The sequence below is a fragment of the Tachysurus vachellii genome, chromosome 4 (assembly GCF_030014155.1).
Source record: "Tachysurus vachellii isolate PV-2020 chromosome 4, HZAU_Pvac_v1, whole genome shotgun sequence".
NCBI lineage: Eukaryota > Metazoa > Chordata > Actinopteri > Siluriformes > Bagridae > Tachysurus > Tachysurus vachellii.
The window spans coordinates 18866220-18893150 of record NC_083463.1 but is presented as its reverse complement, the minus strand read 5'-3'; the positions used below and the strand labels follow the sequence as shown (position 1 = coordinate 18893150).

The window sequence follows — 26931 nt, the reverse complement described above, 5'->3', positions numbered from 1 at the left end:
AATAATAATAATAATTTTATGAAAGAGTGTGTGTGCCCTGCGATGGGTTGGCACTCCGTCCAGGGTGTATCCTGCCTTGATGCCCGATGACGCCTGAGATAGGCACAGGCTCCCCGTGACCCGAGGTAGTTCGGATAAGCGGTAGAAGATGAATGAATGAATGAATGAATAATAATAATAATAATAATAATAATAATAATAATAATAATAATAATAATTTTATGAAAGGCATGAAGGGTTTAAGTATTACATCTGGAACTTGTAAAAGAAGAAATATTGTCTTGCAGTCATCAGCCTTAGTGTCAGCAGTCTTCAGTAAAGGGTGTATTTTCTGTATAAATGTCCTTTTATACGCCAGAGCAGTAGGTGGCTTTCACATCTCCACTCTTTGTTCATTCACTGATAATAAGGCCACAGAAGAAAGAACGAAACTACAATTCCCACAATGCCTCACGGTAAAGGTTTCATAGCGGAAGTGTTAAGCTACTTTAGTGAGGACAGTTTCATAAACACTGGATTTCAGGATTATTTCTGGATAATTATTTATGTATCGACTCTGGTACTCTTTAGCTAGTAATACATAGCTCGTGTATACACTCTTGTGAATGAACTAGCATGTTTAGTCCACTAAGCTAGCATGATAGTTTGTTTCCAACAAATTACTGTTGCTAATGTGACGTGAGCCTTGAAGGAAAAGTCACTTTGTTATACATTTCAGGATGTACACCTTGTTGTCGGGTCTTTACAAATACATGTTTCAAAAAGACGAATTCTGCGTTTTGATTCTTGGACTTGATAATGCTGGTAAAACGGTAAGGTTTCTTATCCGGCTTTATTTGTGTACATGTTAATCTGACTGTATCGGTTTGTGTTTGGTCTCTGAGGAATATTTACTTGGCTGTGGTTTCTCCTGTAGACGTTTCTGGAGCAAACAAAAACGAAATTTAGCAAGAACTACAAAGGCATGAGCCTTTCCAAAATCACCACCACGGTCGGTTTGAATAGTAAGTGTATTTTTTTTGTGTTTTACAATGTTTAGGGAAATTAACCCCACAGCATATAGATGATATTTTGCATGTCTCTGCTGTACAGTTGGCACTATAGATGTTGGACAAGCACGGCTCATGTTTTGGGATCTTGGAGGACAAGAAGAATTGCAGTCACTATGGGACAAAGTAAGTGTTATTTATTTCCCCACGTTGGCACTGATTTGAGCCACGTTTCTGTACCTGTCTGCTGAAATCATCCAGCTTTGACAAGCTCCCAACTGCCGAAACACAGTGAGCTTTAGTCTTTAGTCAAAAACATCAAGCTGTGAATAATTACAGCTGTTATTCGTTACCTATTGATTAATTCTTTTCTTATTCATTGACTGTTTTATCGTGGTCAGTGTCGCGGTGGATATGGAACTTATTCCAGGAGCACTGAGCATCAGACAGGGATTTACCCCCTGATTCTAATGCTACTGTGAAAGCGATAAGCAAATCAGCTTACTATCATCTCAGAAATATAGCCAGAATTAGATGTTTTGTCTCAAGACAGGACTTAGAGAAACTTGGTCATGCTTTCATCACCAGCAGGGTGGATTATTGCAATGGACTCCTTACTGGGATCCCCAAAAAGACCATTAGACCGCTGCAGCTCATACAGAACGCTGCTGCCAGAATTCTGACCAGAACCAAAAAATCTGAGCACATCACTCCAGTCCTCAGGTCCTTACACTGGCTTCCAGTTACATTTAGAATAGATTTTAAAGTATTGTTATTCGTTTATAAATCACTTCATGGTTTAGGACCGAAATACATTACAGATATGCTAACTGAATATAAACCAAGCAGACTACTCAGATCATTAGGATCAGGTCAGTTAGAGATACCAAGGGTTCACTCAAAACAAGGTGCGTCATCATTTAGTTATTATGCCACCTATAGCTGGAATCAGCTTCCAGAAGAGATCAGATGTGCTTCAACAGTAGACACTTTTAAATCAAGATTAAAAACACATCTGTTTAACTCTGCATTTACTAAATGAGCACTGTGCTGCTTCACACTGACTGCGCTTTTTATCCAAATCACTTTTACTCCTGTTTTATTCTTTTTAACATATTTTAAACTGTTTTTATCAAAATCACAATTATTTTTTTTTTTTAATTGTTCTTTGTTTTTATTATGATTTTATCGTGTGTCTCTTATTCATACACTCTGTGTATGAAATGTGCTATACAAATAAATTTATCTTGCCTTGCCTTGCCTACTCCAGGGGTATCCAATCTTATACACAGAGGTCTGGTGTGGGTGCAGGTTTTAATGCCAATCAAGCAGAAGACAACCCTGGTTCAACCTGTTTACTCAGTGTAGCTTGGCATTTATTAGATTACGGTGTGGCCTCTGCTTAATAGGAGCTAAAACCTGCTCCTACAACAGCCACCGACACGATTAAGGGCATTGCAACAGTCAACCTCCTACTAATGTGTTTTAAGAATGGGCAGAAACCCGAGTACTTGAACACAGGGTAAACAACACAGGGAGAACATGAGCAAACACTGAGCTCAGGCTCGGACCAGAGGAGTGGAGCTGTGATGTGACCATGCTGCCTAAAAAGGTTGTAAACACAAAAGTCAGGGAACCTATAAAGCAAATTTCTGTGTCAACTTAGCTGAACTTCTTTGTTGGTGAAGATGGTTTACCAATTTGACCTGTTTGGCCTGTTGACAGCTGGTACCTAGTCAGAACTCACTGAATTTATCTGTAATAAGAATAAAAGTAAGTGCATTTTTGTCCCATGGCTCACCGTTATTAATCTGTTTTATTTTCTATTTTCTCCTTAGTACTATGCAGAATCTCATGGAGTTATCTATGTAATTGACTCCACTGATGAAGAGCGTCTGTCCGAGTCAAAGGACGCCTTTGGTGAGTCTGAAGTCTGTAATGAAGGGGCATTATTCAGGCCTTTCGGCCTAATAGCTCCAATCAGTATGAAATAAATTTCACATGTTTAGACTGTTAAAACTTGGCTATGAGAATGAGTCAAGAGTGCCATTGGTGTCCTGATGCTTGCATTTTTAGGTGATCACTATCAGTGTTGGCTAGTTACCATTGTTGGCTACACATGTTTGACAAACATCATAACCTTTATTATCTCTATCTGTCATGTCCAACAGGTAAAGTAAATTGGTGGATATGGCATTAATGTTCATGTTTATTGCTTGCACTATAAACCTTTTTTGTAAGAACTTTCATTTCTTTATTAATGACCTTCTTGTTTCTGATCCCCCCACCACCCCAAAAAAAAGAGAAGATGATAAGTAGTGAAGCTCTTGAAGGTGTTCCTCTTCTGGTTCTTGCAAATAAACAAGACGTAGAGGTACGTATTCATATACAGGTTTTTGTGTAAGCATGTTCCACTCAGATGACTTATTTTGATTGTAGTCACTAGATGGGGCTCTGTTTTCAACTTAAAGCCTTCAAACATTGTTGAGATTTATTTATTTTTTTTATCAAAGTGTTTTTCTTTTTATGAATGAATGGATGGAGGATAGCTGTAAGTCATGACACCATACGGACTTGTAACCTCTTGCACGTACACATTGTTGCTGTGACATGTACGGCATTTGGCAGCCTACGTTCTATGATCTGGTAATAAATTAGGCTTGAATTTTTTTTACCTTTTTTCCTCCTTAGAACTGTTTATCTGTATCTGATATTAAGACTGCATTCAGTGATTGTGCACCCAAAGTTGGTAAACGGGACTGTCTGGTCCAGCCTTGTACTGCTCTCACAGGGTAAGTCTCTCTCTCTCTCTCTCTCTCTCTCTCCAATCTCCCCTCTTAATTTCTTAAAAGAAAAGCTTTTATTTAAAAAATGGAAGTGTAAGAATATCAAGCAGGTAGTTTATATTTCACACATATAAAGTAAAGCTGTGTAATAATAAAACTCTTCTGTTATTACTGTAGTTACTTATATGCTTATCCTTGTTTTTTCAGTGAAGGGGTAAACGAAGGAATTGAATGGATGGTGAAGTGTGTGGTTCGAAACATTCATCGTCCACCTCGACAAAAAGACATTACATAGACTCGTGTTTAGTGTGTGTGTGCGTGTGTGCGTGTGTGCGTGTGTGCGTGTGTGCGTGTGTGTGTGTGTGTGTGTCCTGATTTGTTCTGTAAGAAATCAGTCCAGTTGGATTTTATTGCAGTGGTTGCATTCATCCCAGCTTCTTGTCTTACACTAAAGCACCAGCTATGGACAGGAATGTGCTCATGTGTAAAATGACAACACTGTACATTGATGTTAACTTGTTTTTTAAAAGTACAAATTAAACGATGGACAATTTGCTTTGACAGTGAATTCTGTTGTAGAGCAGATGCTTATCTTGGTGCAAAGTTCACTGTTCAGCAGGATTAAAGTAAAAAAAAGGGGGGGGGGTCTGTTTTTTAAGACTAAAGTATTATCGGAATAATGTAGACATTCTTCATTGAACATACACAAGTAGTTTTTGCTCAGCAGCTTAGTTTCTTCTTCATTTTGGAATCCTATCAGATCAGATATTTTTAACTTCTGTAATGAATTCTATAATAAACACCATTGTTGAAAGTAAACAAAGCCTCAGAGATATCTGGTTCTTTCAGACAACAGGGGATTTGAACATGCAGGAACTGCATGAGTTTTTGTTACATCTTCTATTGATTCACATTCCAGGATCAAGTGTAAGCCTAAACCCGGACATCTAGTGTCAATCAGTGGCTGTGTTTAATTTGATTAAAGTTTTGAATATTATCTTACACAGTCCCATGTGAGTGTTTATCTTTCTGTCTGTGTGAATTTCCCATCAAACCTAACATCAAACTGATTCCTTCCTGGATTGCCCAACTCCCAGTGATGTGAGTCGACATTTCTTTTCCCCTCTCTTTCCCTGAGTGCAGTTCTTCTCCTGCCTACTTCCTTTAAAGGGTTAATAAAAGGCAACATTTTGGTTCTTTCGTTTGTGAAACACTGAGAGATGTACATGCACATCCTTCACCACAGCAATTAAGCCTTATGAATAATCACTGACGTGAAGTATTGTGGACTTTTGCTTTGTGTGTGTGTGTGTGTGTGTGTGTGTGTAACAATAACAGCTTTAAACTTTAGCTTATATAGAATATTTAAACTAAAGTTGAAAAAGCTGTCCTGGGCTAGATTTTAGCACCTTCAATGTGATCAGTGTGACACCAGCCATACTTCAAAACATCTTGCACATGAGTTGTGTAAGAGGACTGTATAGTTTTCTTGTTTTAGTTCAAATCATTTTACAGGAGCAGTAACATGCATAATTGCACATAGTCTTGCGGGAAGTTTAATAAAAGCAATAAACATCACTGAAAGCCACATCACACCACAGCAATCATGATGAAGAATTTGTGTTAAACATTAAAATTTGTTAAACAGAAAAAAACACAAAGTATTTAACATTGAGATGCTTTAATAAATACTTTGTCCCACGACTATATTTTGTCATTATGCCACATTCCTGACCTGATTTTCTTCTGTTGTGTGTGTGTCCGAAAGAGAGAGAGAAAAAAAACTCTTTGTTGTCGGTTGCATAAGCAGAAAAATCTGCCCTTTGTTTCCTAGACAACAGCCCTTCATACCTCCCCACACACCTTCAACAAAACGCAGTTACATTGTCAAATTGCTTCACCAGATCTCTTACCTCCTGCGCACCCAGTCCCCTCCCCTCACTTTTTTTTCTTCTGCTTCATCTCCCCTCCCTTTCTGTCTCTTGCTGCATCTCTAGCTCAAAAGGCACCTCGACATCACTTAACTCCCAGTCACCTTCCCTTTTCGCATTCTTTCTCATTTCTCCATATTTCTGTCCTCCATCTGACCAAATCCAGCACCGTGATGGATAGCACCATATCAGGTAGGACCCAAAACAATATTTACTCATGAACAGGGAATCTGCATCATACATGAATTTACAGGGTATCTCTCAAAAGCTGTGCAGGGTGATATTTTATCACAGAACATAAAATGTTAGATAACATTGTAATAGCAACGTTTATATGGACAGTGAAAAATATATATACACCAATTGTTATGATTAAAGCTAAACAAATGTAGTGTCCTTAATTGTGTTGCGTGTTTGCATTGCCTGGGGCAATGTGTGTGTTATTCGTCTTGTCAAGAAACAGGAGTTTTCTCAGATCATATGTCGATACACTGTAAATGTCAGTCCTTGAATAACAGGCTTGCAGAAGTACCACCCACTCAGCCTTCCTTCAGGGAAGACCATTTCAGAGTTTATTCAGCACCTGTTCTTCATGTATGATATTCCAGTTTACAGGCTTTTATTAAATCCTGGACCCCGATAAGTCTCTATAGCTGTGACCTGGCATTGAGTGACACTTGCAACCAATCAGCAACCAAAAAAGCATAGTCAAAAAGATGTTAATAATATATTTGTTTATTGCATCAGAGCCAAGCTCATTAAAACATTAGACTTGGAATATTTTGGATCCTGAAAAGTCATCAGCTCACTGATGATAAATGACACAAACAAACCCACGCCACCCTGCTCATGACTCACACAATTCCAGAAATATCCTTCACCCATAGTGGCAGAAATGTTTTCAGTAACTGCTCAAGACAATAATGAACCCTATATGGGACCGTATATTACATATTTGCACACACTTGGACACCTAGGAGTAATTTAGAGCAGTCAACAAAATTACCAGCATGTTTGTGGACATGGGAAAGAAACCATAGATCGTAGAAGAAATTCAAATGGTCATGAGAAGTACAGTCGTATGCAAAAGTTTAGGAACCCCTGACAATTTCCATGATTTTCATTTATAAATATTTGGGTGTTTCAATCTATCAAATAACTGAAGGACAGTAATATTTTAGTAGTGAAATGAGGTTTATCGGATTAACAGAAAATGTGCAAAATGAAATTAGACAGCTGCATAAATCTGGGCACCCTTGCCATTCTTGTTAAGACCAGAAGTGGCAGGCCATGTAAAATATTGGAGAGACAGAGGCGAAGGATGGTGAGAACGGTCAAAAACAGCCCACAGACCACCTCCAAAGACCTACAACATCAACTTGCTGCAGATGGTGTCACTGTGCATCGTTCAACAATTCAGCGCACTTTGCACAAGGTGAAGCTGTACAGGAGAGTGATGCGAAAGAAGCCTTTTCTGAACACATGCCACAAACAGAGTCGCTTGAGGTATGCAAACGCACATTTGGACAAGCAAGCTTCATTTTGGAATAAGGTGCTGTGGAGTGATGAAACAAAGATTGTGTTATTTGGTCAAAACAAGGGGCATTGTGCATGGCAGCCAAAAGGACAGCATTCCAAGAAAAACATTCGCTATTTGTTACAGGCTATAGGAAGCATCTAGAGGCTGTTATTTCTGCTAAAGGATGTGATTTTTCTGTTGGGGTGCCCAAATTTATGCACCTGTCTAATTGTTTTGATGCATATTGCGCATTTTCTGTTAATCCATTAAACCTCATTTTACTACTGAAATATTACTGTGTCCTTCAGTTATTTAATAGATCAAAATGAAATTGCTGATCCAAACACCCAAATATTTATAAATGAAAATCATGGAAATTGTCAGGGGTTCCTAAACTTTTGCATATGACTGTATGTGCAAAACATTTCACAGGCTGTAATCAGACACCAGGATCGAACATCTGGCAGAAGCTTTAGTAAGAGAAAATGGAACTGTCACCTAAAACGATTTCTACCTTACATGGAATGAGGTATAGGACATTGAGACTGAATGGATCATGTTCATAGATAATGATTGCTGCAAAAAGCTGTGGCTGAAAGACTCTGTGGTGCCTGTCATGTCAGTAACCCTAAGATTTGATGGCAGACAGCAGTGGTGAGGGAAGTCATCAAGTAAAAAAAAAAAGAGGGCTTCTGAATAATGCTCAAGAAGAGCAGTCCTGGTTGGTTTGAGAGGTGTAGGAGAACCAGAAACTGCAGAAGAAAAAGCTCAGGCATTGGAGAAGTACAGTATGAGAGGTCATAGGAAAAGTCTTTTAGGTCTCCTCAAAACTGGTATTTCAGGTGGAAGAGGAGGCCGTATACAAGCTTTGCTGAGCATGTGTTGGGGAATGTTGATGTCTACTGGGGACATTCCAGAACATCCCTGTTATTTGCACATGATAATATTCACTTGGCTGCATCCAAATTGGAACAAAGACATGCATTGAAGCATTTCACTGCTTAACATGAAGATGAAATTCTGCCCCTCCAAAGCCAAGGACTCTCTGGGGAAAAGAGTGTGTTCTGTAATTTTCAATCACTTATGAATAACAAAGATCGTTAGTAGCAGGAGCTGTATTAGGCTATTATGGTGAACCAGGAGCTCAGTTAGTGGTTAGTGACCAAATGATTAAGGTCCCAAGTACAGGTTGAAATAAGTGTCTTCCACTGGGTATTGGGAACTTTTTATGAACATCTTCTCTATCTGCTGTAAATGCTGTTATCTTTAAATACCTGTACAACTGAATTGCTTTATATTGTTATATTTTCTTTATATTTGTAGCTGTATTGTTTATATTCTATTTTTATTGTAATAAAATTTGTATTTGAATTTTTTACCACTCTTTTTTCTTAGCCTATACTGAAAAGCTAAAGGAGATGTCAATGCTGTCTCTCATCTGTTCCTGCCTATATTCTCAGCCTCATCATCAACCCATCAGCCATTTTGAAGGTACGAAGTGCTTTTGATTTATATCATTGCTGTGGATAAATACTTTTATTTATAGCTGAACTAAATCAACTAGAACATGTTTCCCAACAGTATCAGTGTGCTACCCACAAAAATATGCTGCCATATAAATAAATGTATACTGTCAAGTTGAGATAATAAAGTTGAGTTACACAGTGTAGTTGATTTCTCTTTGTAGATATGGAGGTAAAGTCCCTGAATAAGCGAACATCTGGCCAGGCTTTTGAGATCATCCTGAATAGCCCCACTGATCTGTCACCAGACAGGCCTCAGAGTCTGTATCTGGCGGCCCACAAGAAGGAGCCCTCATTGGAAAACCTGCAAAAAAAACTGGATGCTGCTGAGGACAGAAGACGAGTACGTTTGACATTGATAATAAAAAATAGCAGTGACAGTAAACTTTGAATTCACCACTGATCAACATAATAATTCTACTCAATTAATATCATAATTTAACTAATTTCCTACACATGCCTTAGATGAAACCTAACTCATTTAAATGAGTTTTATTTTCAATAAAAAACTAAATTTAATTTATTTCATATAACGTTTTTGACAGTAGACTTACTGTCATCCTACAAAGACATTTACAGAAGAGTATTTCATTCTTTCATTCTACTTATCTCTGTTTCTATCTTGCGCTGGCTACAGAATCTGGAGAAGCAGATTTTGAAGCAGCTGTCACAGAAGCGTGAACATGAGCGGAAGGTTCTCAATAAGGCCCATGAGGTTAATAACAACTACAGCAGATTAGCAGAGGAGAAGCTCAATCACAAAATGGAAGTGAACAATGAGAATCGCACAGCCTATCTCACTGCCCTAAAGCAACGCTTGAGAGAAAAAGTAAGCTTCTCCTCTGTGTTTGTTCTATTTCTGCACATTATGCGGCACACAGTATAAACTCTGGCATACCCAACATGCATGATACAGGCTTAAGTATTTTGTGTTCTCCAGCCTCAATTGGCTCCTCGTAGAAAGGAAGAACATTACTAATAATAATTTAGATGTGTATCATGCTTTTCAAACAGTACGGTGAATGCTAACTTACCCTTGACTTAGCAATGCTAATAGTATAAAAACTGTCCTTTCAAATCCATGACTTCCATCCAAAACTCTCTTTAAAAGCTTATAACAATGCCCCTTTACACGAAGTAAGAGTACCTTGTAATTAGTTTAACAAACTGGTTTGCAACACAGATTGTAACCCATCCTCACCTGACATCAGTGCCTGACTCCACAGATGTTCTTGTGGCTGAATGGTAAAATCCCCACAACCATTGTCCAAAATGTAATGGAAAGCCTTCTGGAGGTTATTATAACAGCAGATAGTGAATAAATCTGGATTGAGATTTTCAAAAAGAACATATAGGTGTTATGATCAAATGTTCACAAACATTTTGACAATATTATGTATTTAAGTCCATTTAGCTAAAAGGTTATAAGACTGTTTAGCTGAAGTGTTCACATATAGCAGCTTTAATAAGATCATCAGTCAGATGAGGCATATGTTAGCTGTGTTGATTCTAAAAACTGCCATATGTGCTTTTTAGCTTTTTAATAAGCCAAATGGATGTGAATCTAATGACTTTGATTATTCCCCCAACTTAAAAAAAAAAACTGCTTAGCCTAACTAAACTAAAAATAGCCTGGCTAAAATGAACTGTTGGTAGTCCCTTAGTGAAGTACAAACTGAAGTAGCATAATTTCATAACTGAATCAGGAGATATAGGCATATAAGTAATCAAATGGTAAATGGTATAAATTATTTATACAATGATTTCTGTGCTTTTTCAGGAGTTACATGCCACAGAGGTACGCAAGAATAAGGAGTTGCAGACTGAACTCTCTGGCTAAACCATATACAACGTCTTTCTAAGGCCTATCAGCCTTGGATTTGAGGAAGGCTACAACATCTAATAGTCATTCTACTTGCCTGACCTTCATAAAACATCAACTTGGTTCACATTTACAGTGCACTTTCTAGAATACTCATGCATATACTGGTTTTGGATGAAAAAGTAGGTCATCCCCTGTAGTTTTTCAGTCTGTTAAAGCAATATGACTCTTACTGAATGCTAACAACAATAAAACGACTAAAGTGAAGCATAATGACTCCATATAAAATGTTATCTGTTTCTCTTATTCAAAAAGTCTCTATTTGTCATATTTATTGATTCATCATCGTTCAAATCTTTTGACCTGCTTACAAGTGAAAATGGAGGAACGTCTGTCAAATCTTACATGCACTTAATGCTCTGTGAATATGAAAGGATATATAAAGTTATTATTAAAATGAATATTACTTAAAATTCCTTCAGAAATTCTTTCACATTAGCTTATGTTACCTAGCTAATGTTGTCTAGCTTCTTGACGCATGGTAAAATTCGTTTGTCGCTTGTTATAATATGTTTATTATATGCTTTGTTGACTGGGTAAACAGATTGGATGAACCAAGCAAAACAGATTTGAACTTTTACACTATTCCTGCCACTAAAGCCACAGAATTTCCAATGCACAAACCACAATGTATTTTTAGCCAATTCTAAAAAGAATATGTTTCAGAGCATGTGTGTGTTTGTGATGAATATATATTGTGTGTTTGCGCATGGATGTGGTAGTCTGATGGCTAAGGTTTGGCCTACTAAAGGAAAGGGTGTGAGATTGAATCCCAAGTCCACCAAGCTGCCTCTGGGCCCCGGAGCAAGGCGCTTAACCTTCAGTTGTGGAAAAACAAGATAAAAATGCAATGACTCTGATCTCAGCATATCTTTACATTGAAATAAAATATCACACAAATATCACGTTTCTTTTAGAAAATAGATTTTTTTTGGTCAGCATGAGCAGTTTGCATTGAGCACAGGACAGCCCTTATGATTCCAAAAACAGTTTTTAAAGGTAAAAATATACAGTTGAGAGAATTCAGTGAAGCAAGGGCAAGACTCCTAACTGTTTTTATCCAGGTGGGATTATACATAACAGCAGTAGTTTATCCAGATAACAAGAATAATATTCTACACATACTTTTTTTTTTTTTACGAAAAAAAAAAGAATTTTACTTTCACTGGCATTTGGTTTCAGACCCCTGCAACCTTCAAAACAGACAAAGGTACGCAGGTTTTCATAGTGAATTCATCAGACATCACACCAGAATTATGTTTGCCATATAAATCTTTCATCATTTGACTTATCAAGTAAGTCATTTTAAAGAAATGAATCTAAACCAAATGTTATTTAGTACTAAAATACAAATTTTTAATGTCCCCTCTGAAAGTATTGGAACAGCAAATATGAGACAAGAAAACACTATCAGTTTTCATTTACTAATATTTACACCTATATTTGTTAAACAACTTAAAACATGGGACTTTTTGTTTGTTGACCACCACATTTTTTAAATGATCAATAATATTGGTACGTTGATGGTCTTAAATAAAATAACAATGAAAATAAGAAAGAAAAATAATAATAATAATAATTATGTGCATATCCCTTGATTGCATTTAGTACATCCAGCTGTTCTTCCCTTGTGATTCTTCTTCAGGAATTTAGTAAATGTTTACTACTATAAATATCTGTACTATTGATTGCGCATATATGCTATATATAATTATTTACCAACATTAATTTTTTTAATAAATATTTCAGGGTAGTCAAATGAACACAGGATAGGTCAGTCCTACAGCTTCTACTTTGGATATCTAAAACAAGAAATTCTGCACTTTTAAAAATGATTGAATGAATAGTGATTGTGAATCAATTATGTCAGTGATACAGAAGAACATTCAAAACATACTAAAAGAGTTCCTGGATGTAGGCAATGGTTTGCAAATAAAATTATCGGAGTGACTATTTCTCTTATTTCTATTTTGTTTTTGTTTTTTTGATAGCAGTGAGATGTTGCATGTGAACGAATGTGAAGATTCCAGACTTTAACAACCTGCACTATGACAGAACAACACCATCTGTGAGTTGGTCATTAAAAGGTTTGACTCAAGCTTAGATTGACTTAAGCCAATTTACAGACAGACATCAAAGGCAGAAAGACTCTGGGCCAATCATTCTGCCTAGAGATATGGTGAATGTAGAGATGTTCCCCAAAGGCAAGACTAATTGTTTGAGCATGCATATTTGTCCAGAGAGTTTGTCTGCGATATTGACAGCAAAGGTGTTTAAGTGGTGACACCAAATAACATTTGTATCCCCAGAGAATGCACAACATGTTAGAAGGACAAATTGCTTCACACTGCAAATCCTGAGAAACAGACTGTCAACAGAGGAACAATCTTCTTATGGTGAAATGGATTACACATTGGATTATTATAGACTATTGCAAAGTCATTGAGTAGAGGATGGATTATGGGCTATTGACCATAAAACCAAATTCTCAAGATCTTGTTGATGCCATCAGTGTCAAAACTGAAATAACACATATACTTTTTTCCCCCAACATAACTTGAGCACAAAGGTTTTCAGTTTACTGCTGAGGAAATACTAAATGCCTCAGGCGATGTGTGAAGCTTTGACATTTTGAAGTGCTGTTGAACTAGCAGAACATGCCTATGTGCTGTGTTTCATCAGAAAACTGAAAGACTGGTGCAACCAGGAAGAATAGTTGGTGATCATTATTTGCTGTTCCAATAATTTTAAAGAGTACTGTATTTAACACTTAATTTATGACTTTATAAAACAGCACCATCTGCTGGACCAATACTATGCTAACCCTAAAACAAATGACTAAAATTAAAACAAATGAAATATAATTAAATGAGAATCCAATATACAGTGTAAATAATAATGTCGGGTAAATATTTTTTTGGACTGTTCCCTTATGAGGAATATTCAAAGCTGTCCTTTGTGAAGTATTGTCTAGAGCAGATGAGGATTTTCCAAAGAAGCATTTAGCATTTGTCAGACACAATATCCAGCAAGAATCATAACTAATTACAAGTATTACCGGTAATTTTGCCAGATAAACCTATTTCTTGTTTTTTCTAAATTTAACCCAAGTTTCTAAAAGCCAGGTTATAAGTTAGCTTAAATTAACCTGTTGTCTTGACTACCATCAAGTTGAAACAAAGCTTATCTTCAAGTTGACTTTACTCGCGATTTGAAGCTAGCCGTTTTAAAAAGTTTTACAGTGTAGTTAGCTACTTAGTTAGTTTGTTACTGGCAATGCTGCTATCTTAGACATGGGAAATATCAATAACATGGTTAACTATTACAACATTTATTACTTATATAAATATTATTTTGTGCATTTGGTTGAATCTCTTAGCTCGCTTGACAAAGCTAGCATGTACATTATCATTATTATTATTATCATTATTATAATTATTATTGTTATTATTATTATTTCTGTTTGTTAGTGTTTTTGTTTTTGCTTTTTTTATATATGCATCAACTGCCTTAATCTCTCTGTGTTAATGTTATAATAATTAATGAGTTTGCAGCCCATAAGAGAACTTACATGGTGAAAAAAGAGAGAAGCAATATGTTGGAGAGGAGTTGGACAGATGGAAAACACGACAACCCAGTAGAAAGCAGATTACTATGAATTGCCAACATTTTGCCCGTGTGTGTGTCTGTGCTTAGCCTCATTAGGGAAAGGGGAGATTGGAGCTGCAGTGGGTTGCCTCCACTCAGCCACAGCCATCTTTCATGAAGCTAAATCCGCAAGCTCAATCAGTCCCACATGAGAAAATGATGAAGTGGGGTGGGGGGTGGGGGCTAAGCGAAGTAGAAGTGGTACCATTTGTTTAAATATTTTAATGTTATTATACTAAAAGTGTAGGATATATACATAAGAGGAATCATGTGTATATTAAAGGAGTCAAATCCTGAATGAAAAGCAGCACTGCATATTTGAGAGCCAGAACAAATAAAGATTGAGTCAAATTGAACCAAAATGTTAAGGATATACGGAGTCAAGGAGTTGTTACCCCAAAGCCAGGTTTTCTGTCTGTCTTTCCCTCTCTTTCTTTCGCAGCCTACACACCACACTCCTAAACTCTACAACATCGCACCATCTTATTATTCAGAAGCTATCCTTTGTAAATGTGATAATTATATGCTTCTCAAAATCCCCTTACACAGAGGAAATATATCAGAGTATTTAAACACTGAGTCATTCCGACACCCCCAGCCATGGTTTGCCAGCGGGCTCTTTATGTAATTCCGTGAACTCACCTTATTTCACAGTTTCCTATATGCGTGCATGCATATATACGTGTGTGCACGCATATATGTGTGTTTGTTGGCAGCCGCCATCACCATTGTACAGATGTGACCACAGCTCCCCACTTTCACCACAACAAAGGCCAATTAAACAGCGCTGCCTCACAGGCCAAGCAGCCGACCGCCAGCCGCACTTCCACAAACACGCAGATCAGTTTAAAACCGAGAGGGGGAGGCAGTAAAGCTGAACCCAGGCTGAGGCCTCTGCTGATTCAAACCAGCCGCTCCACTCACCCTGCAACTCCTTTACTTTTCAAATTAGTGCCACATTACGGTTGATTGTTTAGGAAGCACATATTAACTTGCTAAATAACCATTAGCTCTAAAAATCCATCAAATTATTATGGGTCACTGAATGAGGAACAAGAGCTGTTATGTTTGACTTGGACGAGTACAAGCGCTGGTTCTAATATGTCTCAGATCCCAGTGTTAAGAATAACCTCAGATGACATGTTTTTTCATTCCAGAAACACAAAACTGTTGGCTTGGGCTACTGTTTCATATTATTGATAGCAAAATATTTCTGCCTTTGTACAGTGCAAATGTTCCAAACCTCTGCTGTTTAGATGACAGTGTAGACTGTACAGCTGTGGCTTTCATACAAAATCTTATGAAGACTTTTAAAAAAGTTTAAACTGAGCAATAGAGATTATCATCTTGCTGATGACAGATTAAAGACCTGCTAATTATGTGAATTTCATCCTGGGTTCCATTACACATCCGTGTGTGGATATATAGCTAAATAACAGTTTGGCAGGTATTAGTGTAAGGAATTGTTGGAGGCAGAAGGTAAAGTGGAAAGACCATCCTGAAAGTTGCTGGAATTGTTGGTACAGCTCCGGCAGGGGGAGCTCTTTGCTAAAAGCTGGTCTGCTAACGTGGCGTGGGTAGTTCGTGGTGGCTTTGGTCAGGCTGACTGGAGCCCTTGGGCGCTGGCATGTGGCACAGTGTTTCGGGAGGGGCCCCCTCAAAAACCAACTGTTCAGGGGCCACACCCATCATGTCCGCTCAGTGTGGGGGATGCCGCGCTGCACCGAGCCGAGCCAGGCCTCCCGATTTAGAGGCAGTCTCTGACCGCATGCCTCAGCCAGGGGAAGGGAAGGGTTTGCTGCTTTATTTTCAGGTTCAGACTGAATGGCAAGAGTGCTTTTCTTAATCGTACATGCATCTACTGAAGCCTGAAGCATTAAGGATGCTTTGTAGACAAGCCGTTTCATATCTGTTGCGGAAACATGTACTGATATTGTGTGTTTATATATTATGTATATATATATGAGAGAGAGAGAGAGAGAGAGAGAGAGAGAGAGAGAGAGAGAGAGAGAGAGAGAGAGAGAGAGAGATTTGGTGTTTTATGAATCATTTTGTTAGGGGGTCTTATGTTACTTTCAAAATACAATAATGTCCACAAAGCTAAAGGTGGTGGCTATGTTATGCTCATGAGTCTAATGTTTTGCTTTGTAATGGCTATATTTTACATGCTGCTGCTTCCCTCATTTAGTTTCAGGGTGTGGGAGCAGCACTGGGTGGTCTAAGCCTCCTTTAGCTTACATATGGTGTGGCTTTCTGGCCTTTCTTGTTTTGTTTTTGGGGTTTAAAGGAAAGGTTCTCTTTAGGTACAACCTGCTTATTTTTACCTTGATGTATAAGACTTCTGTCTCTGTGTCTGTTCTCTTCTCTTCAGTTTCCTTCCTTCCTCACAACCACTAAAACCGGGTGTGTATTGTTCTTCTTGAACACTTTTGAGTTTGCATTAGTCCATTTCCTCGTCTCAGTGATGCGGCTAATGTAACAGAACTGTTTCTACGGTAAACTGTGAAATTCACTTGTGATCTTGCCAAGAGCAGACAAATATGAAGTAAAATAATTTAATAACATTTGGCTTGAAATGTGATGTGTGTGTCTTCTCTGTTGTGCTTTTGTAGTAGTATTGCACAAAAGAAAAATATAGACTTCATTCAAAACCTACTTTTGTTTCATCAGAGAAGTGTGTCACAGCCACAGGTTTAAAGAAAAGAGTTTCCTTATACACTGCAACAAGTCCTTATTAAAACTATTAACCATTGTTTATTGGTGACTCACTTGAACTCACTTTTACGTCTCTCTCTGCCTTATTTTCCAGTAGGATTCCCATTTTTGTGACCATGCTGCCTGGAAAAAGCAGTCATGCTGCAAGGCAAGTCTGTCCCTGACCCTGTATCTCTTCCTTACCACATTTCCATCATAAGAGCCTCTCACACACATCTAATCATTTCACATTTTCCCTGTGTGGCAGGAGTATTAAGCTGAATTTTCTGAGGGCTGCAGTGAAGGAATTCAGGGACATTTGATTCCACTGATTCCTATTTAACCACCCGAGGCCTCGCCGCGCTGACGACACAGGCTGATGATGAAAGCATATTGACCCCAGACCCAAGAAAAAAGGCTCTGAAATATGTTCCAAGACAATCACTCACTCAGTAGATTTACAGTTCAAATAAAACACCTCTGCATTTGAAATGTAATATTTGTTGAAGCCAAACACTACAGTGTTACAGTTACAATAACCCTGTGTAAGGATAAAGAATAATCCATCATCCTGTTTTGGGATTAAAATATAGGATTTCAGAGGTTTCCGATCGAAAAGTTACACTCAGTATTAAATGGGTTTTTGTCTGTGGTCCTACCCTTCTGTCATGACCAAGCTGATGTTAAAATACAAACACTTTAAAGCATAAAAAGTATGGACGTTCCTGCTCACACGTTCTCCTTCTTGCTCTCAGTTTTACACATTCTTGCACACACACACACTTGTCATAAAGTGCAGTAATCTATGCTTTTACAAGCTATTACTCTGCCCCAAAACTGCAGAAACTTTAATGTCAATAATTCAAAAATAGACACGCAATGATTTCCTACTAAATGGTTTCCTACTAAATCTTTAATTACAGATGCAGTCTCTTTGCCCCTTTGAAGAGAACTGTTGGTGGGGATAAGCACAGAAAGAACATCCCCGTAAAGTGCTTACTTCCACTGGATCTCCGTATTATGACTCTCTGCACCTCTCCTTTCAATTTTATGCACACTTTCAGGATGTGTTATTACTGATCATCAAAGGGAAATTGCAAAGCTATTAGGAGAAATGGGGAAACCACATACAAATCGCAAGAAGAGCCTCACACTTCCTCACATTTCCTCATGCTACATCAATCAAGGCTTCCATATGTGGAGCTATAATTTACCGTTTATATTCAATGCAAGTGAAGCAGGGGCTTAAGTAGCATTTTAGCATTGAAGTTGTGCCATGAATACTCACTGCACAGCCCATCTAATGATTCAAGTTTCAGAATTACAACCTTATAGTAATTATTAACAATATGTGTTAGATTTGCTCAGAATATATTTCTGTCTATTTCACTAACAATTCAGCAACACAACATGCAAAGTATTTCCATTTTTAATACCTTAAATTACAGACAAGCAACCATTTAGAGACATTTTGGGAGATATGCAAGGTTATAATAAAAATCTTGAGTCCTTTTTCGGTCCCTATTTACTAGTTATGTACAACTACTACGTCAAGTTCTAACTTAGTAAATGTAGCAAGTCTGTGTTAAATAATAAACCTTGGATCCAACACTCCCTTTCTTTCCCTTCCCAAAATGGGAGGATATCTTCTATTGACATGAAGTGAAAAATTCAGTGCTTTAACTGTGGTTATGAATCAATCTTAGTAGGTCAGGTTACTAAAAAATATATAAGCTGTTCAAAGCATGTTCAAAAAGAATCAAGTATTAAACAATCAATTATTCATTTGTATTCATTTTGGCTTGCTTAGATCTGCAGAACTCAATGAGTTAAAAAAGATTTTTTTTTTCATACTTCTCACTTCACCACTTAAGTATAGTTGAAAAGTGGTAAGTGTTCTGGGGTAAAAAATCAAGTAATGATAACATACTGTGTCAGTTACAATTACTCGCTGTTTTTAAATTCATTTCAAGAGGTGTCTTTTGTCTAGTTATCTAGAATGTATACTATTTTATTACTTTTTCCAGCATCCTATACTGTAAGTCCAGGACCTACTAATACATGGCTGCTCCTGTGAACCAGTCTGTTTTCATTCCTGACTAAATTCTCTCTATGTATTTTGTCTGTCTGTGTTTCACTATTATCTACATATGAGCTCTAATACAGCTTCTGTGTACACTCCTTGTTAATGTTATTATATTATAGTAATTAACATATTAATTATGCTGATTATAAAAAAACTTATTTGGTATTAAAATAATTTAAATAAAATAACTCAAAAAATTATTTTTTGGCATCACATTTCCATTTAAAACTATATGCAATGTTGTTGTGGGTGGTTGTTTCTGGCTAATTCTAAATAGAAGAGTGATGTTTAAAAAACACAATAATTTATTTGACTAATGAAAAAAATTATTAAAATATGTCCATTATTTTTTTTTCCAAATCTCTATAAGGTACAGTATAGCACAAGGTCCTACGTTTACATTTAGAGCTTGAACATACAGTATTACAAGAAATGTGATGTAATACAGTACAAACAGACTAGACTTGCAGTGGGCATGACAGTGCCCTCTAAAGGAAACCCATCTGTAGTCAGTATGCCATCCTGCATGACTAAGATAAAGAATTAAATGATTGTGCATGTGTGAGAGCGAGAGGTAAAGACTCGGGAAGACGAAGACAGGGAGAGAGCAAAAGACAGAGAGAGGGTCAGTTGGAGAGCAGACTGCTAAATATAGTCTGTGTGTTACAGTGAGGGCCAAACTCTCACAAACTACAAGCCTGCTCTGACCAAGCCTTGTAATTGAAGGAAAAAAATAAAGAATGAAATTATATGTTTATTTTTGAAAACAATTTTAATCTTCTCTCCACTCATTTTGGAAAAAAAAGACACCCACAAGGACACTCCAAACCAAGATGGGCTACCGGAAGACCATTTTAACTGTTTATTTATTTGATAAAAAGTCTGTAAGCTAGCCTCACACACAATGCAAACGCATGCTGCATTTTTCTGCTAGCTTAAGAAATCGATATTCCAGCGTGTATGTTATCCTATGCATTGAATGCAATGTATATTACATTTGATTTCTTTAAAACTACTACTGCACCCTCATTCTCACTTTTATGTTAAACAAAATTTTTTAGGAGTTGCCTTTAAATGTGACAACCTCTCTTAGCCTCTATCATTCCTGTCCCTTGATTGTAGAAAATGGAAAATACTGGTGATATCACCCTGCCTTTTCTTTGCAGTGTTTTATTTATCTTATGAATCACGAGCCATATAAAGAATCCAGGTTTCTCATGTTGGCATTAATATTGTGCTCAGCTTAATGAACCTGCTATTGAAATGTTTTGGAGTGTCTCTTTAAAGACCTTTAATCATAGGTTTAAGTCATTCTGAGCCTACACAAGTCTACACTCCCACACTTCAAGTGGCTTTACTTGTCTCTGATCTTTCAATTGCTGAAAATACAAAAATAATGGCTTAAATCTCAAGCTTTTTTTTTATTATTATTATTATTGTTAATTTTAACAAATTTCAAAAGTGAGAATTGTTTGATCTGACAACCAAATAATTCTTAAAGCTCATAAATCTATACTTGTCAGTTTAATAATTTAAAGTCAACATTTACCATAATTTACTTTTATTTTACAAATGTTTTCTTGTCTCTGATTCTTTACTTTTCGTTCTAAAATATTAGATTTTTTGTCATTTTAAGAATATTTGCTAATACATCGTTAGTTATCATACCGCACTGCTGAGATTAAACCCTACATAATCTGATTTATTTTCTATTTTATATATATGAGCTCCTATAATTCTGTTTTAAATGTATTTAAATAGTGTGTGTACAGTACAGATACTATAAAATATTTTATAAAATAAAATAAAAAGTAATTAAATAAAATGTACTGTCTCCTACACTTAACACCATGTCAAAATTTTACAATAGCTTTAATACTGACTTGTATAAATAGTGAATATAATAAAATATTAATTTTGGTGAGACTCAATTTTCACTTTTATATTGACCATATAACATTAATTGCATATGATAGAAGTACATTTGTTTAATGTAACACTTTATTTTGTCTTATTGCCGTAGTCAGAACTTCCTACTCAACTGTCAAATTACACATAGTTTCAGTTTGAAGAATTTCATGAAATCTTAAGAATATCTGACATTGTGAGTAACATAAAAGGAGAAATATAAATAAATTATATTTATCATGTTGTTTACAAGCAGGGAGCAGTATCAGAAAATTACACGGCATGTTATACAAGATACAAACTTTAGTGCTACTATTTGAAGCATTACTGTGTTTGTGTTTTTAGTTATTTTAGTTATTGTATTATTAGGAATCAACATTATATTGTCTTTAGTTGTTTGCATGTTTTTAACTAGTGTTTGTATATTGTTATTTTACTAATAATATATTTTTCTGTCTTTTTAAGTATCCCTGTTGTTACAGCATCTATCGTGCTTACTTGCTTTTGATAATTGTATCTGCAAAAATAAGTAAATATAAAGGTAAATGTAAAATAACATAGTGCAAGATGTCATTTGTGTTCCCATGTTATGTTCTCATGTATGTTTTTTAATTCTTAATTAAAACATAAATGTGTTTACTTATATGTACGTTCTATCTATCTGCTTGTCTGTCTGTCCGTCTGTCTCCTGTTAACATGTGTAAGTGATATAGTTTGCATTTTATTTCATTCAAAATGTAAGCTTTATTCTACTGAGCTTATTTTTGCATATCCTATAGGCTATAATGATCTTGTGTTTTTCTTGTGTTTTTAAATATATATATATATATATATATATATATATATATATATATATATATATATATATATATATATATATTCTGTGAGTTCCTTTAGCAGCATTTATGTAGATGTGTCTTTCATACTATTTACAGTATAATAAGCATGTCAAATACACACGGCATATCCTATTCTTGTAAACTGTGCTTTGTACACCTCAATTGAATAGAAATAAGAAATAAAGGCACTAAACTTTTCCTATTTTTTTGGGATGGTACCATCAAGAGTGTATGTTATGTGTATGTATGTATGTATGTATGTATGTATGTATGTATGGGTGGATAGATAGATAGATAGATAGATAGATAGATAGATAGATAGATAGATAGATAGATAGATAGAAGATAACTAAAGATAGTTCTTCTGTAAAAGAGACATAGACTTCAGAGATTTAAAGAAATGCCACCCTTGATGGAACCACTCCTGATAGAAAAAAGTTCTCTTTGGTGCCTTTATTTCTAGGCTCCCTAGTCTTTTTGTTGATCAATCTTTCTATAATGCCAAGAATGTGAGGACTTCCTAGACTTGACAATTAGATGTGTATATATTTAATAACAAATTCAGTAGTCCATGTCATAGCCTGCAGCTAATACCAACAAAAAGAAAAACTTTATAACATCAGATCTAAGAAAATTGTGATCTGTGGTTAAAGCCATGGAGAATTTAATTATTGAAGGCTCTGTGATAGCTGGGACGCAAAATACTTTGACGTAACAACGTGAGAACATATAAGACACTTTAAAGCTCTTGAGAAATGCATTATAAGACACTTTTAGGCTTTATTTTTTTGCAACAGGATGTCCTACAAGCAGTATGAATATGAATATCTCTCTCTCTCTCTCTCTCTCTCTCTCTCTCTCTCTCTCTCTCTCTCTCTCTCTCTCTCTTTCTTTCTTTCTCTCCCCCTTTTATCTCTCTCTCTCTCTCTCTCTCTCTCTCTCTCTCTTTCTCTCTCTCTCTCTCTCTCTCTCTCTCTCTCTCTCTCTCTCTCTCTCTCTCTCTCTCTCTCTCTCGCTCTCTCTCTCTTTAGCCTACTTCAAAGAGTACGGAGCCTGTCATTAGGAGGCGTGTCTCTGAATCCACATAGAAGTCGCAGCGCTCGGAGCAGAGCTTTACTTCACACACTGTCCCGGGCCGCGCGTCTTTACGCAAAACCTCCCGGTGTCCAAGTCAACTTTTGGAATTTGGTACTCAGGGATGGCTGCATCGGTTCTGGAGGTACGGAACGGTCAAACTAACAAGACTGCATGCTAACTCTTTTAAGACTGGGCTTGTAATAAAAAAAATTTAGTGATAATTACGTTATGTGCGTAAATCAACTGATACAACAGGAGCATGTGCAGGATACTATATTAACATAGATTGTGATGCTTTCTGTGCTTCCAGCATGTATAGAACAAATGTCAGCAAACTAGTTAGTCGCTTCGAGTACTGAAACAAGATGTACGCAAATTGCATTATCAGGCTTTTAATCAGTGAAAATGTCTTAAAATCTGTTCTGGTGTGAGGGATCGCAGGACATCTAGAAGAGATATTCTAATGTATAATTTTTATAAACGGATAGGAAATCAACCCCCGCCGTAATAGCTTTGGTGGAGGAAACACAGTGCGGTTAATGGTAATGGTAGTTAACCTGGAAACGAGGACAGCAGCGTGCGCCAAGGCGAACCGCAAGCGCATGCGCTCTGAGCGATACCGTCGCAGCGCACACGTTTCATATTCGCTCACTTTGACTTCTCTAACGTCCCGATTATTGTAAGAGTTTGTTCAACGGTTGTCTATTTTAACATTCTTTTTGAAAAACTTAGCTAATTTACAGATATCAGACAGAACTGTATATACAAACCTTTGTTATTTGGTCATCAGATCTACTATACAAAAATAAAGTAGAAAGATGCTTTAAAAACTTTCTATGACAGGATAGACTGTGCTACGTAAAATGACTTATTACACAACAAAGTTGACCTATTATTTTTTTCTTTATACATTTTCAGATGAGTTCATCACCACTTATATCCAGTCTGGTAACTGGGACCACAAAAGCCTGTCTATTGTACTTATTCATTCACATGACAGAATGATAGACAAAACAATAAAAGGTTAAGCCTATAAAGAGCAAGTGTCGTCAAAACAACGTCTAACTATTCCGGCACTAGTGATAACTACACGGTAAACGTGTTTAACAGGAAATGTTTGTGTGAAGGCATTTAAATCACTAAGGCAAAGGTTGTTGTTGTGTATTTTTCCACTTACACTTACTGAATAACTTTACTGTGTGCAATTTGTATTTCAACAATTATTTTGTATGCAATTTGATTGAATGCTTTATGAATCTTTACAATTTGTGCTATAGCAATAAACAAAATAATAAAATGTACACAACTGCTGCAGCCCTTAAAAAGGTGTTATCTTATTGCTGGTATGTTTGTTTGTTTGTTTTTATAGGAGGAAACACGTTATGGCTCAAGTCCTTTGGCAATGCTGACCGCCACCTGCAACAAATTTGGCAGCACCAGTCCAGTTCGTGACACAGCTACACCTGGAAAACCCGGAAGTGCAGCATTAGTAAAGAAACCTTACAGCATGACTTCTGACCTGCAGACTCCAAAAAATGGCAGAAGCAGCGAAGGCCTAGTAGACTCTTATAGCAGCTCATTCAGTACAAGTGGAGGCCTTCTTACCCCCACCGGCAGCCCCCCTCCACCCACAGGAGCATACACTGACTACAACCCTTTCTCCACTTTCCAATCCTCCTCAGCCTCTCAGGATCCTTCACTATTGGTGACCAAAGCACATGCCACAGCTGACTGCCTGACCAGTGTCTACACCTCGCTTGACATGACGCACCCGTATGGCTCTTGGTACAAGGCAGGCATTCACCCTGGCATCACAACTGCACCTGCCAATGCCACATCCTCCTGGTGGGATGTCCACCCTAGCTCTAACTGGCTAAGTGCTGGCCAAACCCAGTCGGATGGTCTACAGGCCCCTCTGCAGCCTGTAGCTCCTCAGGCCTCTCTTAGCCCTCCTATGTCCAGCTATAGCTCTGACTTCACTTCCTTAAACCCAGCACCATATCCTTCTGTGGGCCTCAGCTCCTCCTCACATCTCCTACAGTCCTCCCAGCATATGCTCCCACAGGACATGTACAAGCCCAAGCCAGTAGCCAGTGGCAGCCTCATTGAGAGCCCCATGGGCCTAAAGCCAACTCGGGGTTCGGGGGCATATACCGGCAGTTCTGCCACCAGCAGGTCCTCTTGTGACTGCCCCAACTGCCAAGAGCTGGAACGTCTAGGTGCATCTGCTGCCTCTCTGCGCAAAAAGCCTGTACATAGCTGCCACATTCCTGGTTGTGGAAAGGTCTATGGCAAGGCCTCGCACCTCAAGGCCCATCTGCGCTGGCACACAGGAGAACGACCTTTTGTGTGTAACTGGCTTTTCTGTGGAAAGCGTTTCACACGCTCCGATGAGCTGGAGCGCCATGTGCGCACACACACACGCGAGAAAAAGTTCACATGTCTGCTATGCAACAAGCGGTTCACACGCAGTGACCATCTCAGTAAGCACCAGAAGACCCACTCTGAGGCCAGCCTGCAGGGCAAAGCTGGGAGTGGAGAGAATGAATCAGAACCCAGGGGCCCAGATGAGTCTGTGGACCCAAGTGACGGGGCTCCAGCAGGTCCAGGAAATGGCATGCAAGAGCACACAACTAATGGAGAGGAGAAGAACACCACAGGAAACCCAGTAGAGAACAGTAGTGGACTCCTGGAGATATAACCACCATATCTGAGGAAAAGATCTTCAGATTAAGCTGCTGTTCTGATCGGTGCTAATAAGCATTTTTAAAAATAGAATAGATAAGTGTTTTTTCTCTGTCTTTGTTTTTTGACAACATTCTTTCAATACATTTTGTTGCCCCTAAAGGGAAAAAAATGCACCACTATCAGATATTCTCCTGTGGAACATGAAGAAACAGTGTGTGAAAATAAGAAAGTGTGGGACATTAACATGAACTTTTGTTTGATATGCCACCTAGTCAGCCCTATGACTTGGCAATGGTTCTTTTGTTCTTTTAAGCTGTTCATTTTTTAATCTTTGTCCTTTCTGATCACTATCTTAAATGTTTTAGATGGTATTATGTTTTAGATGGTAAAATATGAGGAGATGCATTTTTTACCATAGTTTTGTCATTCAGACATTACCGCCAGTTGTTTTTACAGAAGGTGCAGTGTTTATTAGAAGAAAGGGACGAGTTTTGCTTATTTAATCACAATCATTTCTAATGTTAAAATAATTTTTTGAACTGTCCCTCGTGGATCAGGGCTCATGAGTCTGTGGAAGCTGCAAAAAAGGGACTACAGTGTACAGTTTAGTATTTTCCATGAGTTCCATCCGAATGCTGTTTTTGTCTTATTTAATTTCCTATTTACATTCAATTTTATTTATGCTTTAAATTATGAACATTAACAAGAGACAATCTTGCATTTAACTGGCATTAAAATAGGAAATGAGAAACAGTCAATAAAAGCAAAGCCAGTCATAAATAAATAAAAATTTTGCATTTTATGTAATTATTTATTTATTTTTTTCACTGTTAATTTTCAGGTTCTGATGGCTGTTGTATGAACTCTGTTTGTGGAATATTAAATGCCAAATTGTAAGGATTAAAGTGGATTTTTCTGAAGTGTCAATTTAATTTTAATTATTTTACCTGTATGTAAATATGAAACTCAAGTTATGAATTCCCAGCTAACTGTATGTCTTTATAATTAAATTAAGTGAAATTCAGTTCCCTGTTGTAATTTCATTCATTATAGCACTATTTACATTTCCCACATGTCTCTAAAAGAAAACAGACAATGACAAAACTAGTTATGTTGGCTTTGTAGAAGCCAACATTCTGTTTTCCTATTTCAGCTTAGACAAAAATTTATAAAATTTAATGCGGCCTAGGGCTTTCGAGCCACATGCACTTCAGACCCTGGTCTGAAGTTTGTTGCTATTACTTTTCTAAGCGATCCGAGTACCGGTACTTCCGGTACCGGGTCTCAAAGTGGCCTTTTTTCCCATAGACTCCCATTATAAACTTTGGAGGTTTATAACTCGGCAAGCTTTCGAACTATCT

General features: G+C 37.2%; 3 protein-coding genes across 3 annotated transcripts; all 3 read left to right on the top strand.

Annotated features, from left to right (window-relative positions):
• Positions 1 to 459: 459 nt before the first annotated feature.
• arfrp1 (ADP-ribosylation factor related protein 1) lies at positions 460 to 4777 on the top strand. Its single transcript, XM_060868193.1, has 7 exons — positions 460 to 812; positions 917 to 1004; positions 1093 to 1175; positions 2828 to 2909; positions 3293 to 3363; positions 3681 to 3781; positions 3983 to 4777. Exons 1-7 carry the CDS (start codon positions 720 to 722, stop codon positions 4068 to 4070), a joined length of 606 nt encoding a protein of 201 aa, XP_060724176.1. The 5' UTR covers positions 460 to 719; the 3' UTR covers positions 4071 to 4777.
• A 923-nt stretch (positions 4778 to 5700) lies between these two features.
• On the top strand, positions 5701 to 11410 carry stmn3 (stathmin-like 3). The gene is made up of 5 exons (XM_060867117.1): positions 5701 to 5898; positions 8621 to 8716; positions 8913 to 9091; positions 9386 to 9577; positions 10529 to 11410. The coding sequence occupies exons 1-5, from the start codon at positions 5880 to 5882 to the stop codon at positions 10586 to 10588; spliced, it is 546 nt and encodes a 181-aa protein (XP_060723100.1). The 5' UTR covers positions 5701 to 5879; the 3' UTR covers positions 10589 to 11410.
• An 11531-nt stretch (positions 11411 to 22941) lies between these two features.
• On the top strand, positions 22942 to 26594 carry sp7 (Sp7 transcription factor). Its single transcript, XM_060867116.1, has 2 exons — positions 22942 to 23024; positions 24252 to 26594. The coding sequence occupies exons 1-2, from the start codon at positions 23004 to 23006 to the stop codon at positions 25581 to 25583; spliced, it is 1353 nt and encodes a 450-aa protein (XP_060723099.1). The 5' UTR covers positions 22942 to 23003; the 3' UTR covers positions 25584 to 26594.
• The last annotated feature ends 337 nt before the right edge of the window (positions 26595 to 26931 follow it).